General features: G+C 42.1%; 1 protein-coding gene across 3 annotated transcripts in view; it reads left to right on the top strand.

Moving 5' to 3' along the window:
* COPG2 (COPI coat complex subunit gamma 2) overlaps window positions 1-14,723 on the top strand; it is a 114,677-nt gene that overhangs the window by 13,307 nt on the left and 86,647 nt on the right. For all 3 annotated transcript variants that reach the window (XM_042924746.1, XM_042924756.1, XM_042924765.1), the window contains one exon: window positions 6,086-6,165. In XM_042924746.1, coding sequence (XP_042780680.1) covers window positions 6,086-6,165 — 80 coding nt within the window. The remainder of the gene's footprint in view (window positions 1-6,085; window positions 6,166-14,723) is intronic.

Genomic DNA, 14,723 nt, shown 5'->3' with positions numbered 1-14,723 from the left:
GTAAAGCTGTCTTCTTTAGGAGAAGGCTTTTGATAATTAACCCCATTAAAAAGAATAGATTTGGTGCTATCTGTTCAAATTATTTATCATCTTCAGTGAGCTCTCGTAGTTTGTGTCTTTCAAGGAATTTGTTCATTTCATTGAAATTGTTGAACTTTGTTTCCCTAAAATTATTCATGATACTCCTTTATTTTTGTAGTGTTTGTAGGATCAGAAGTAATGTCTTCTCTTTCATTCTGATACTGGTAAATTGTATCTTCTCTTTTATTCCTGGGAAGTTTGTCTAGAGCTTTATAAACTTCATTGATCTCTTCATACAACCAGCTTTTTGTTTCATTGATTTTTCTCTATTAATTGTTTTTCTTTTCCAAATTAATTGTGTGAAAAAAAAAAAGAATGCTGAAAAATCCAGCCATAAGAAGGAGGGAAGAAAGAAAGAAAGAAAGAAAGAAAGAAGGATCAAGAAGGACAAACATAAATCATATCATAAGATTAGATGTAGACCCAAATCCACGTTAAATGTAAATGCAAAACACAAAGAACATTTGTAAAAATTGATTGTAGGGGCGCCTGACTGGCTCAGTGGTGGAGCACGTGATTCTTGATCTCGGGGTTGTGGGTTCAAGCCCTACGTTGTGTGCAAAGATTACTTAAAAATAAAATCTTTAAAAAAAAAACTATATACTGAGCCATAAAGCAAGATGCAACAAATTTTAAAGGAATGAAATTGTACAGACCGTGTTCTCTAGTTACAAAGGATTGGTGTTGGAAATTAATAATAAAAGAGTACCTAGGAATTCACCATATATTTTGATATTAAAAACATATTTCTGGGGGTGCGTGGGTGGCTCAGTCGTTCAAGTGTCTGACTCTTGGTTTCCAGCTCAGGTCATGATCTCGCAGTTTGTGGGACTGAGCCCTGCATCAGGCTCCGCACTGACAGTGTGGAGCCTGCGTGGGATTCTCTCTCTCTCCCTCTCTCTCTGCTCCTCCCCTGCTCATGCCCTCTCTCAAAATAAATAAATAAACTAAAAAAAAGAAGACATATTTCTGTTCTGTTACTAGCCATGGTGCCGTAAAGGGGTGAGGCTTGTCCTGCTACCACAAATACCTAGAAGATCAAACAAAATATATTACACAGTAATTTTCAGACATTAGGTTAACAGGCATTCTGGGTCTGTGAACTGGGAAAAAGAAAAACAGAGTGAGCCCTAGCGTTATCTCATGTCCAGAGGCAGATTACAAGTATCAGGTCAAGGAGGGCCCACTGAAAAGGAGCCTAGTTATCTCTCTGAGTTGAGGAAACCGACAGAGTTTGAGGAAGCCAAGAAAGCTCAAATTTGTAGAGCAGAGTACTAAAGAGGAAGGAAGTAGGGGGAGAGGGAGAGAAGCAAGAAAGGAAGGAGATAGTTCTAGCAATTTGCTGAGGGGCTCCACTTAGACCTTTGGATAAGAATTGATCTGTGCATATGTAAAAGGAAACTGCCCAAGGCCAAAGAAAGGAACACCAGAACGCAGGGCTGGCACTCTTGGTATTTCTACCAGTGAGAGTGGAAAGACCTTTTCATTTGGTGTAGTTCTCAGAAAGGTATCACCTCGGGGTGCCTGGATGGCTCAGTGAGTTAAGTGGGCGGACTTCGGCTCAGGTCATGATCTCGCAGTTCACAAGGTCAAGCCCCACGTGGGGCTCTGTGCTGACAGCTCAGAGCCTGGAGCCCGCTTCAGATTCTGTGTCTCCTTCTCTCTGCGCCTCCCCTGCTCATGCTCTGTCTCTCTTTCTCTCAAAAAAATAAACAATAAAAAAAATTTTTTTTAATGAAAGATACACTGCATGGGGTTCATAGCAGATTCCAGACTGTAGGGGAAGAAAATCAGTAACCTGGAAGACAGATAGAAGCTATCCAAAATGAAGCCAAAAGAGAAAAAAGACAATTAAAATGAACAGGGCATCAGAGGGATAATAGTTTGGAAGTTCTTTTAGTGGTTACCCTAGAAATTGCAACATGGATATTTGACTTTCAGAATCTAAAATTTATCTTTGTCTTGTACCTGTTCCTGGAAGATTTGAGAACCTCTTTATGTATGCGAATGTATAAACATGTGTATATTATACATACACACATGCACATTTATACACATACACATATGATAACGCATCATTTTTGGTGGGTGTTTTGTTTGCTGTTCACTGAGATTTACTCATGTCCTTACCACTTTTTAAAGAAAGCCTTTATTTTTTTAGAGCAGCTTTAGGTTCACAGCAAAATTAAAAGGAAGGTACAGAGATTTCCTGTATACTCCCTGACCCGACACGTGCATAGACTCTCCCGTTATCAACATCCCCTACCAGAGTGGTAAATTTGTTATAATTCATGAACCTGCATTGGCACATCATAATCATGTAGATAATCATTAAATGCTACAAAGGGTATTTCTTTTTGTTTTTATATATTTTTTAATGTTTATTGTTTTTGAGAGAGAGAGCACGAGTAGGGAAGGGTCAGAGAGAGAGGGAGACACAGAATCCGAAGCAGGGTCCAGGCTCCCAGCTGTCAGCACAGAGCCCAACACGGGGCTCGAACCCACGAACCTCAAGATCATAACCTGAGCTGAAGTCAGACCCTTAACCAACTGAGCCACCCAGGCGCCCCTACAGAGTATTTTCACCGACTTGAAAAATCCTCTGTGCTTCATCTATTCATCCTTGCCTCCTAACCTCCAAACCCTGGCAACCACAGATGCTTTAACTGTCTCCTTTTCTGGGATGTCGTATAGTTGGAATTATATAGCGTGTATCTTTTTCAGATTGGTTTCTTTTACTTAGTAAGAGGCACTTAATTTCCTCCACGTCTCTCCGTGGCTTGATAGCTCATTTTCTTTCTAGTGCTGAATAATATTCTTTTGTCTGGATGTACCACAGTTTATGCATTCACCTACTCAAGGGCACATTGGTTGCTTCCAAGTTTTGGCAGTTATGAATAAAGCTGCTGTAGACATCGTATGCATGTTTTTATGTGGACAGAAGTTTTCAACTCCTTTAGGCAAATGCCTAGGAACACGATTGTTGGATTGCATGGTAAAAGTATGTTTAGTTTTGCAGGAAGTCACCAAACCATCTTTTAAATTGGCTGTACCATTTTTTTTTTTTTTAACGTTTATGTATTTTTGAGACAGAGAGAGACAGAGCATGAACGGGGGAGGGTCAGAGAGAGGGAGACACAGAATCTGAAACAGGCTCCAGGCTCTGAGCTGTCAGCACAGAGCCCGACGCGGGGCTCGAACTCACGGGCCGCGAGATCATGACCTGAGCTGAAGTCGGTCGCTTAACCGACTGAGCCACGCAGGCGCCCCTTGGCTGTACCATTTTTATTCCCACCAGCGAGAGTTCCGATGCCTCACATCCTCATCAGCATTTGGTGTTGTCAGTGTTCTGGATTTTGGCCATTCTATTAGGAACGTAGTGGTATCTCATTATTTTAATTTGCCTTTCCCAAATGACCTGTAGTGTGTACATCTATAATATATAAAGAACTCTTACACTTTAATACTTATATTTTCATATACTTATTTGTCATCTGTTTATCTGTTTAAGTGAAGTGTCTTAAGGTCTATGGCTCATTTTTAATCAAGTTGTTTTTCTTATTTTTGACTTTTAAGAGGTTTTTATATATTTTGGGTGACAATCCTATATCAGGTGTGTGTTCTACAGGCATTTTTCTCCCAGTTTGTGGCTTGCGTTTTTTTTCATCCTCGTGACATTGTCTTTTGCAGAACAGAAGTTTTTGCTTTTTTTTTTTCTTTAACATTTATTCATTTTTGAGAGAGAGAGACAGAGACAGAGCATGAGCCAGGGAAGGGCAGAGAGAGAGGGGGACACAGAATCCGAAGCAGGCTCCAGGCTCTGACCTATCAGCAGAGACTCTGACATGGGGCTCGAACTCATGACCTGGGAGATCGTGACCTGAGCCGAAGTCAGACACTTGACCGACTGAGCCACCCAGGCACCCCAGAAGTTTTTACTTTTAACAAGGCTGGCTTTTTCATTATTTCTTTTATGATCATACCTTTGGGGTTATATCTAAAAAGTCATCATCATACTCAAGGTCATCTAGGTTTTTTCCTATGTTTTCTTCTAGGGATTTTACAGTTTTGCATTGTGGATTTAGGTCTGTGATCCATTTTGGGTTAATTTTTGTTAAGAGTGTAAGGTCTGTGTCTAGATTTTTTTTTTTTTTGCATGTGGGTGTCCATTTGTTCCAGCACCATCTGGGGAAGAGGCTACCTTTGCTCCATTGTATTGACTTTGCTCCTTTGTCAAAGATCAGTTGACTGTATTTATGCGGGCGTATTTCTCAGGGTCTCTTCTATTCTATCCGTCTATTTGTTTATTCTTTAGCCAATACCACACTGTCTTCACTGTTTACCGCTTCTGCTCTTCATTTCTTGCCAGATTTCTGAGTCATTATCTAGAATGATTTTCTGTGAGCCTGAAGAATGTGCCTTTTAGAATCTCACTCTTTCTAGACTTTAGATCCTTTATCCTATGCCTGTGAGGCCCTGGGCTTGTACTTCTCCGGCTATGAGGTGTTTGCTTTTCTGTTTTGGCACCCATGAATGGCTCTTGATTTTACCCTTGGCTACATCGTTAAATTTTGTGTTCCTATTTCATTCGACATTTCTGTGTGTTTGTTTAGACAGTATGTTTTCGTGGTAACAAGCACATCTTTGCCAACACTTTGTATTGTCACTCTTTGTCATTTTAGCCATTTTGATGGGTGTGAAGTAGTATCTGAAATATGGTTTTTTTTGTATTTCCCTGATGACTAATAGTGTAGAGCCCTTCCCCCCACCTCCACCCCCATTTTTTGTGCTTTAGCTGAATTTTTTTTTTTTTTTTTTTAATTTCCAGTTTTATTCCGCTTCACGGTAGATTTTTATCGGGGGTGGGGGGGGAGGGACAAATTTTCTTCAGCTCTGAAGTTTTGATTTTTATTTTTTGTTTTCTTCTCAGAGTAGGTTTGTATGGCTGTCATCGGCCCCATTCATCTGACCCCTCCTGGCTTTCTCTTTCTCTTTTCACTTAAACTTTCCCTGGATGATTTTTTCCCGGTTAATCACCACGAGACTCCTCAGTTCCTTCGCTTCCCTTAATGGGCTCACTAGTCTCCACCAGGTTCTTTTTACAGCTTGGGGTCTGGAGCCGGGTCTGATGTATTTTGAGTTTCACTGCTCATAAGAAATGTGACGTTGCCTGGTAGGGAACGAGGCCAGACAAGCTAGAGGAACCGGTGCCCGTAGTGTATGAATAAACCAGAGGGAAGGGGAGGAGGAAGGTCGATGAAACTTTACTATTGGTAAGTGAACAGTTACTTCGGATCCAGGTATCCTTCTAGAAATCTTGATACTTGAAAGTGGAAGTTGGTTATACAAGCGCAAATACTTCAAGGAAAAACATCTAAGTTGCTGGACTGAGGAAGATACAGAGTCTGCATGTCTTTCCATCCATATATTTAAAGAATTAAAAAAAATTTTTTTAACATTTATCTATTTTTGAGAGACAGAGAGAGACAGAGCATGAGCGGGGGAGGGGTGGAGAGAGAGAAGGAGACACAGGATCCGAAGCAGGCTCCGGGCTCTGAGCTGTCAGCACAGAGCCCGACGCGGGGCTCGAACCCACAAACTGTGAGATCATGACCTGAGCCGAAGTCGGATGCTCAACCGACTGAGCCCCCCAGGCGCCCCGTATATATTTAAAGAATTTTAAAAATACATTTTCTAGGATAAGCCTTTAACACTTTGAGAAATCTCTGTCTTTGGATTCACACTGTCAAAGTTTGGATCTCTATATAATTAACTGGATTTTAAAATTTTCACCTAGATGTGTGCCGGTCAGTTACTTGTTTGGGAAACAGTAGTATTCTGAATGTTGTCTCATCCAGGTATTTTTAAAAGGATTTTTTTGGGGTAGGTGAGAACCTTTTTCAGAATAATGTTCTAAATATATCTACTTGGGGCTCTCACTTCAAATAGTGTAAAGAACCATTTCCTTATGAATAACTGCTGCCTTTTATAAATAATTTTGCAGCAAACACTGAGAAGAATGTGCTATCTTACTATCAAAGAAATGGCTACAATCTCTGAGGATGTGATCATTGTCACAAGCAGGTATGCGAATGGTCAGAACCTAGGAGGGGGTGCTTCTATATTTAGTGGAGTATTTGTTGTTCTTTTTCTGTTAATTTTACTTTTTTGACTGTAAGGAAGCCAATGGGAATTAATATATATACGTTATTTTACATCTATGTTGTTTATATATACTATATATGTTATATATGTTATTATATATGTTATATATATGTTAATTCATATATATATGAATTAATATATATGTTATTATATGTATATATCTTAAAGCATTCTTTCCTAGAGTATGATTGTCATCATGTGAAAACCATGCCTATGTGATAAAGTGAAGTCACAAAGGATAATGCTAATAGATTTGCTAATACATTTTAAAGGTTCGTTATAGGGGCGCCTGGGTGGCGCAGTCGGTTAAGCGTCCGACTTCAGCCAGGTCACGATCTCGCGGTCCGTGAGTTCGAGCCCCGCGTCAGGCTCTGGGCTGATGGCTCGGAGCCTGGAGCCTGTTTCCGATTCTGTGTCTCCCTCTCTCTCTGCCCCTCCCCCGTTCATGCTCTGTCTCTCTCTGTCCCAAAAATAAATAAAAAATGTTGAAAAAAAAAAAATAAAATAAAGGTTCGTTATAATATGGAAACAGAACCAAAAAGTAAATGATACAGTGACACAAAATATTTACAATAAGTATATTAATAAGCTAGTATATGTAATATGTAAAGAACTCTTCAACTTAAAAAAAATTCCAAGTGATCGTTCATAAAATAACTAATGGAAAGGACCTGATTGTTTTTAGTCGTTCTCACTGTAACCCAAAAAAAGCAAATTAAAAACTCCAGTGAGTTATAAAATTTTACCCATCAAATTGGCAAAGAAGAAAAAAGGCAGTAGGTATTTGTAAGGGAGATTGATATTCTTGTACACACAGGAGGCAGAATAATAAATTGATTCAGTTTTTCTAGAAAGCAGTTAGGCAACATTTGTCGAACATTTAAAAAGGTTTATCCCTTTGTGGTTTGTTTTTTAAATGTTTATTTATTTTGAAAGAGAACACGTGTGAGTGGGGGAGGGGCAGAGAGAAAGTAGAGAGAATCCCAAGCAGGCTCCACTCTGTCAGTGGAGAGTCCGACAAGGGCCTCAATCCCACGAACCGTGAGATCGTGACCTGAGCCGAAACCAAGAGTCGGACGCCTAACCGACTGAGCCATGCAGTTGCCCAGGGTTTATCCCTTTGACCCAGTAATGCCACATCGATGGAAGTATGGTCAGGAAATAATCAGAGATAGCATAGGAAGACATATATAATAATGTTCATTGCAACACTGTTTATACTAGCAAAAAGGATAAAATAAATATATGCCATTCTTAAATGTTATTTAATCAACCATGTTATCAGATTAGGAGATACTTTAATTTTTTGAAAATATTTTTGAAACATTAATGATATGGAAAAGTCCTCAAAAAGTGCCGAGTAAGAGTTGGATTCAAGTTTATGTACTTTATATAGTCTCCCTTTTAAAAATATTTTATGTACATATATAAAAAAATGTGGATGGAAATATACTGATGTATTACCAGTAGGTTCTCTCTGGGTGTTTGGGATCGTGGCTATTTATTTTCTGTAAAATTTTGATTTCCAGTTGTCGTAGAAGGAGTATGTATCACACACACACACACACACACACACACACACGCACACACCCCAAATGTTATTTAAAAAAGAATTGCCTTCCTAATTATTAACTATAATTCATTTAAGTAAATTTGGCTTTTGTGTAACAAAATAAATTTCGGAGGAGGGCGCTTGTCTTTAACTGGCAGTTGTATTGAATATAGTTGCAGTTAGTAAGGCTTTCAGCTGGAAAGAACCGAAAGCCCGATGTAGTCACTAGGCATAGAGTGTTGGTTCAGTAGTTCAGCTCGAGGGCTGGTGTTTCTCGAATCCCACATTGTCACAAAATAGGTGCCTGAATGACTGGCAATGCACCATTCAAGGTGGGAGGGGTGCCGGGAAAGGGGCCAGGGAGGGCCAGCACCATCTGCCTCTTTTATCAGGTATGCAATAGCTTTTCCCAAGGCGATTTTTAGATTTCATTTGACACAGCTGTGTTCTACGACTATCGTCAGGACCAGGAAAGTGACTGTTTAGCAAAAAGCCCTAGTATTAGGGGCAGGCAGGGGAGAAGGGGTTGGAAACGGGTATCGGATTGGTTAGCTAACAATATCTGCCACCAGTAACAAACAGAAAATCTTCACTTAGATTGCGATAGTCACTAAATATTGGAAAAATTAAAAATAGATTAGGGTTTTTTGTTTGTTTAGCTGTTAGTACTTTCCTCTGACTCCCGTTAGGCTGCCATGAATTATGGTTTGCTTCTGGCTCATTTCAAGTGATTAGTAGATGTAGTAGGCAGAATAATGGCCCTCCAAAGATATCCCTGGCCTCATTCCCAGGACCTGCGAATATGTCACATTACGCAGCAAAGGGGAAATGAAATTGCCCCTCCGCAGGTAGGGAGAATGGTGTGGATCATCCAGGTGGGCCCTATAAGGATAAGGGTCCTTAAAAGCGGAGGAGGGAAGCAGAAGCGTCAGGAAAGAGATGGGATGAGGGGAGCAGGGCGCAGATACGATGTTGCTGGATTTGGAGATGGAAGACGGGGGCCGGGAGCCAAGCAATGTGAGTGGCCTCTAGCAGTTGGAAAGGGCAGGGACGTGGGATTCACCCTACAGTTCAGAAAGGAATGTAACCAGTGAGACCGGTGTTGGGTTTCTCACTTACAGAACCGTTAAGAGAAAGAAATGAATGTTGTCTTACGTCTCTAAGTTTGTGGTCATTTGTCACAGCAGCAGTAGAAAAGGAATAGGTTTTGTGGCATGTACGGGTATCGGATCAGCACACTGTGTGCTTAAAAATTGTACAGTGTCATATGCCAATTATCTCTCAAAGTAGGGGGAAAAAACCACTAGAGGTTTTGGTACCTTGGAGCGGGGTGCTACGGTAACAAGTACCTAAGACTCTGGAAATGGCTTTGGAGTTGGGCAACGAGTAGATGCGGGAGGAATTTGGGGGCGCAGGACAGAAAAAGCTGACAGGGCCTCGAACGGAACGTTAGTAGAAACCGGGATGTTAATGAATGGTAGACTCAGAAAGAAGTGAGGAGTAGAGAAAACACTGATCATGGTAGAGAATGCAGAGATCGTTGGCGGGAATGTGGACGTTAATGGCGCCGCTGCGGAGGGCTCAGAAGGAGATGAGGAGGGCGTTTAGGTCCTGGAGGGAAGGGAACCCTTGTCCTGTGGTGGCAGAGAGCTTAGGATTGTGCCCTGAAGTTATACAGAAATCAGGACTCGTGAGCTTGGCTGTTTAACTGAGATTTCCAGTGTTGAGGTGCGGCCTGGTTTCTTTTTGCCACTCATGGTAACACGTGCGAGAGTAGAGAAATAAATCGAGGAGACACCCGTGAAAGAACCAGGCGTTCCTTACAAATCCCAAATCATTATGTTGTGCACTTGAAACTGATAGGTTATAGGTCCACTATACCAAAAAAAAAAAAAAAAATCAAGAGTTTTTTGGAAATTCTCAGCCCGCCCCAATTGCAAAGGACGCAAACATCAAGAGATTCAGTAGGAAAGTGTGCTCTAAAGGAAAAGTCAAAGGAGTTACTCTACAGCCTTTTGCTAACACCCCAGGAGGATGAAAAGGTCAGAGTCTTCACTCACACAAAACACTCTGAAGAGATCAAGGGTGTGACTCATAGATTCCCTCTGCATCTAAGCAGAAGCCGGAAATAGAGATGGGGTTGTTTAGGCAAGATCTGTGGTGAGGCTCTGGTCTAATGGAGTGAGTCTCTGTACGTATATGGTAGTCCCACAGGGCTCTTGAGAATCTTAACCAGCATCACCGCCAGCGTGGACTGAAAGGGACAGAGGGAGGACAAAGTGAGAGAAAGTTGCCCGGGTCCCAAATTCTACAGCAGGATATAGGTCGAGAAGACCGAAGACTGCTCAGCTTTAAACACATGCTGCCCTTTATGAAAACGAAAGGATGGCCCTGAGGGCAGGGGAGCAGGACCAGAGCATGGAGTGGAGAATGACTGAGCATTCTGCCCAGCACCCGAAACCTTTTCCAGCTTGCTTGGCTGGGTTTCAGAATTGCTTGGGACCAGTGGCTTTCTTTTATTTATTTTCCCCATTCCATTTTCTCTTTGTGAACAGGAATGTCTGACTATTATCCTGGGGTGGTCCCGCCGTTGTATTTTGGGAGCAGAGAACTTGTTTTCTAATTTCACAGGCCCACCGGTGGAGAGGAATTTTGCCTCAGGAGAGAGGCTACCCAGTCTCCCCCATACCTAATTGAGAGGATTTTGATGATAAGGTCAGGGGTTTTGAATCCGTGGGATGTAGATGAGCTTCTGGACTCTAGGTTGGTGCTGTAAAGCGATGAGATTTGGGGGGAACTTGGGAGGGGGTGCATGAATCTTGTCTGTGAGGTAGATGTAAGCCCCACTGACGCAGTCAGTTTAGCCCAATGAGACCCACATTGGACTTCTAACCCATGGAGCCGTAAGTTGATAAAATTTTGTTTTAGGCCACCAACTGTGGCCGTCTGTTACAGCAGGAATAGAAAACTAGACACGGCCATTCAGCACACGTAGACAACGATGTGACCTTGCTGGGAAACCATGGTGATTAAGAAAACCTGAGGGCAGACACCTCACAAAAGAGTATATGAGTGGCCAATAAATACGTGGAATGTTCTTGATGTTATTATCAGGGAAATGCAGATTAAAGCCCCAGTGAGATATCGTTCCATACCCATTAGAATCTAGGTTCAAACCACAAAGCCCGACAGCACCAAAGTCAAAGAGCCTGCTCCAAGGCCAGGTGCGTTGTAGGGGGGTGTAGGATAGCATAGCCACCTTAGAGAAACTTACGCAGAAGACTTCCAAGAGGAAAGAATAATTTAAAGCCCCGAAAGGCTCCAGGTACACTTGACCAATTATCAATGTTTTGGAATGGATCAATTCAACATTAGAAAGATTTCAGTCCTCTCTAAATTAGTTTGTAAGTTCAATGCAGTCTCAGTGAAGCAGCCCACAGGCCATATATTATGAACGTAGAAAAATTGATACTAAAGTTTCAGTCAAAAAACGGATATTTAAGAATAGCCAGGAAAGAACTGTAGAAGAACTGGGGGCTCTCCCAGTCAGTGAAGCATTAAGGCCTGGACCCTTAAAGCAGTATGGTCCTGGCACATGGATGGACAGACCAGGGGAATAAAATTGTGTGATGACTTTGTAATGTGTCACCATGGCCATGCTGATCTACATCGTCAGAGGTTTTTTTTGGTACAAACGTACAGAATTAGACCCCAATACACATAGAAATGTAGTATATGACAACGGGTGGCATCTCGGATCACTGGGATAAACACTGGGGTGCTTTCTAATATGTGATGCTGAGACAACAGAGTAGTCCCTTGGGAAAAGACAAAATCAGATCCATATGTCACATCCTATCGACGAATAAACTCTAAAAGGAGAAAGACTGTAAACTTTCAAAATGGAAGCATACAAGTGCTGGAACAGGAGTGTGTTCCTCTTTAACCTCGTTGTAGGGAAAAGCTTTGTTAGGACTGCAGTTCCAGAGGCAGTGAAAGAAAAGGTTGATACATCTGATTGCATAAGTTTCTCATCATAGAAGATGATCCATGGGTTTTCAGTAGATCCGAGGGGTACGGTTTCTTAGGTTCATGGTATCCTACGTGACCTCGCCACTCATTTTTTGGCAAAAGCCGTGTGACGGTGGGCTCGTGACCAAGAGATCCGGTAGTTTCACCATATTCTGTCAGGAGCAGATAGCCTAAATGCAATGGTGGCTCAGTTGAGGTAGTGGTTTGGCGATGGGACCCTGTGAAGTTGGAGGGTTCTCCTCTGGGATGAAGTATGTGCATTAAATTGATGGCCAGCGGATGATGCTGTCACCAATAAATACAACAGGTGGGTCCAGGAATCGAGAGGTGAAAGTAGGACTAGTGGCCCGCCTGTAGAAGTCATGCTTCCCATCCCCACCCTGAATGTGAGTCAAAGGCGCTGGTTCTCAAGAGACCGTGTTCTCAGTGATGAACAGGGGGAGGCATTTAACCCATTGACTCCTGGTTCCTGCTGTTTGAGGATTGCCTTCAGCACAGAGATACCCCACACTTCTGGATCCACACGTCCGAATGACAAGTTGGCGACCACAGGCACCACCCGCTCCAGTGTCTGAGAAGTCCTGGGGCAGAGAAGTGAGCCAGTGTGCACATTTAAAATGATGACTACTGTTGGGTCGCTTTGGATTCTTGATGCTGATGGACCAGCAGGTAAAGAAAGGAGCTGTGTCCTCCTAGAGGTAGTTGACCTTGATCCCTATCAGGAGCTAGGCTTGTTGCTCTACAAACGTGGAAGAGAGGACTGTATCTAGAATTCAAGGTACTATTTACTTACGTATATTTTGATGTGTTCATGCCTGAGACCATGGTCAGTAGAGGATGGGGAACAGCCAATGGTCCAGCCATGGTAAATCTCCAACAAAGAGCTCAGATCCTTGGAGATAAAGGTTTGAGTCACCTATCAGACACCTGACCAAGATGAGATCAAGTGCTGGCTAAGCGTGAGGGGAATATAGAATTGGGTGATTGTGGGAAGGATGTGGTGGATGTCAATCACGGCTGCGGAATGAGTGGTAGCAGTAAGGATTATACCATGTGCCATTCATTTTCCAGTCTCTTGTAGAAATAGTGGATGGTTACCATCTTGAAGGCTCAGTGACAGGTTAGATTTAATGGAGGACATGTTCAAATTTGACGGACGTGAAGGATAGACTGTTCTGGATGCTGTTGCCTCAGGCCTTCTCTCTGATCCTAGCTGTGCTCGTGGTCAGCTGTTCTGTACAGGGGCCAGCTCACTTGCGTGAACAGTGCCTTGCTGAAGCACGCGCTGTGTGTTCTGTTGGTTGCCCCCCAGTTTCCCTGGTGCTCCGGTTTGGGCCCTGACTTGGAACTCACATGTGGGAGGTAACATGTGAATGTTAACCAAATGGGGAGAGAACGCTCTGGGGTTAGCTGTCAGCCAGTGGCTGAGAGCTGGTGGATAAATTCTTTCCTTTTCATCCCTCGGAAATGTGGTTCCAACATGTATTTCATAAGCCTCCTCAGAAGATGGCTCATCAAATAACCAGTTGCCTGTGGCAGTGACCCACTAGAGAAAATTCCTTTGTATTAAGTACCCTCCTTCTTTGTTCACCTCTCTGTCTTCCCTTCCCTCGAACACATTCCCAAACAAACTACCTGTCTGTAAGCCTTTGTCGGGGGCAGCCCAAACTAAGTCACGGAGCCGCGGTTGGCAAACTCTGGCCCATGGCAAGAACTATTGCCTCATTTTGTAAATAAAGTTTTATTGGAACACAGCCATGCCCGTTGTTTTAAATGTATTGTGCATGGCTGCTTTCATGTCACATAGAAGCCGAGGAGCGAGACCTCAGAAGATACTAAACCTGCCAAGCCTCACTTTTTATCTAATTGGAAAAATGCAAATATCTGAGAAAAAGACTAATGGATAAATTATTTGTATCCCAACAGTGGAAATCTGTGTTACCATTAAAATGATATTTTAGATATATTTTGGGTTTTTAAAAATATACAGATACCTACAATTTTTTAAAGTCTGCCAACATGGAGAGATTCTTAAAATATATTAAGTGAAAAAGGGAGGTGCCAGAAGAGTGGAGATTCATTTGCATGCATTTTAATGTCTCTATGGTCGTATATATTTTTTTAGCAGTTCCTTAAGAAAACATAAGCAACTGTTCACAGAGACTGTCTAGGGTCGGTGAGGCCCAGCTTAGACTTTGTATTTTATATTTCTCTGAATGTTTTGAAAGTTTATGAAAATACTCTTAGAAATAAAAAATAAAGACATTGAAGGACTATCAGTTCTCCACTAATTTCTCGTCATGGCATCCTGGTGGAATGAGTTGGAGTTGGAGGCCATTTTGGATTACGTGAGGGGGAGGTGAGTGGGGAGGGGATGGATAGTCATTCTGGGGACAGATTAAACACAGAGGACAGGGACAGGAAGATAGGGTGAATGATGCATAAAGGCTAAAAACCTCTTTGAAGCATGGATGTGGAATTCAGTAGCTCTGTCCACACTCCTCTGCTTATTTTGGAAACTCCATAGAGAGGTCTGAAGCCATAGACAGCTGTCATTTGGGGAAAACTGTGCCTGTGAGAGGGAGCACGGCTTCGTGAGTTAATCATTTTAGTCAGGCTCTTTTAAGGAGTTGTCTGGTCTGGTGGGTTTTTAGGATTTGGGGGATTTCAGCCGGTGGCTCGCTATTCCATTGTCTTCATTTTTTATGCCAGTTACCAGTATCTAAAATCATATTTCATTTATGTAATATATTATCTCTTCGCATCAGTACATTAGCTCCGTGAAGGCAAAAGACTTTGTTTTGCGCACTGCTATATTCTTAAGATTTAGAACAGCGTTCTATCCAGTCGTTTTAATATTTATCCAAAGAAGACACTCAATGAATATTTGCTG

The sequence above is a fragment of the Panthera leo genome, chromosome A2, assembly GCF_018350215.1.
Source record: "Panthera leo isolate Ple1 chromosome A2, P.leo_Ple1_pat1.1, whole genome shotgun sequence".
Classification (NCBI taxonomy): domain Eukaryota; kingdom Metazoa; phylum Chordata; class Mammalia; order Carnivora; family Felidae; genus Panthera; species Panthera leo.
This window is presented reverse-complemented; position numbering and strand designations above follow the sequence as displayed.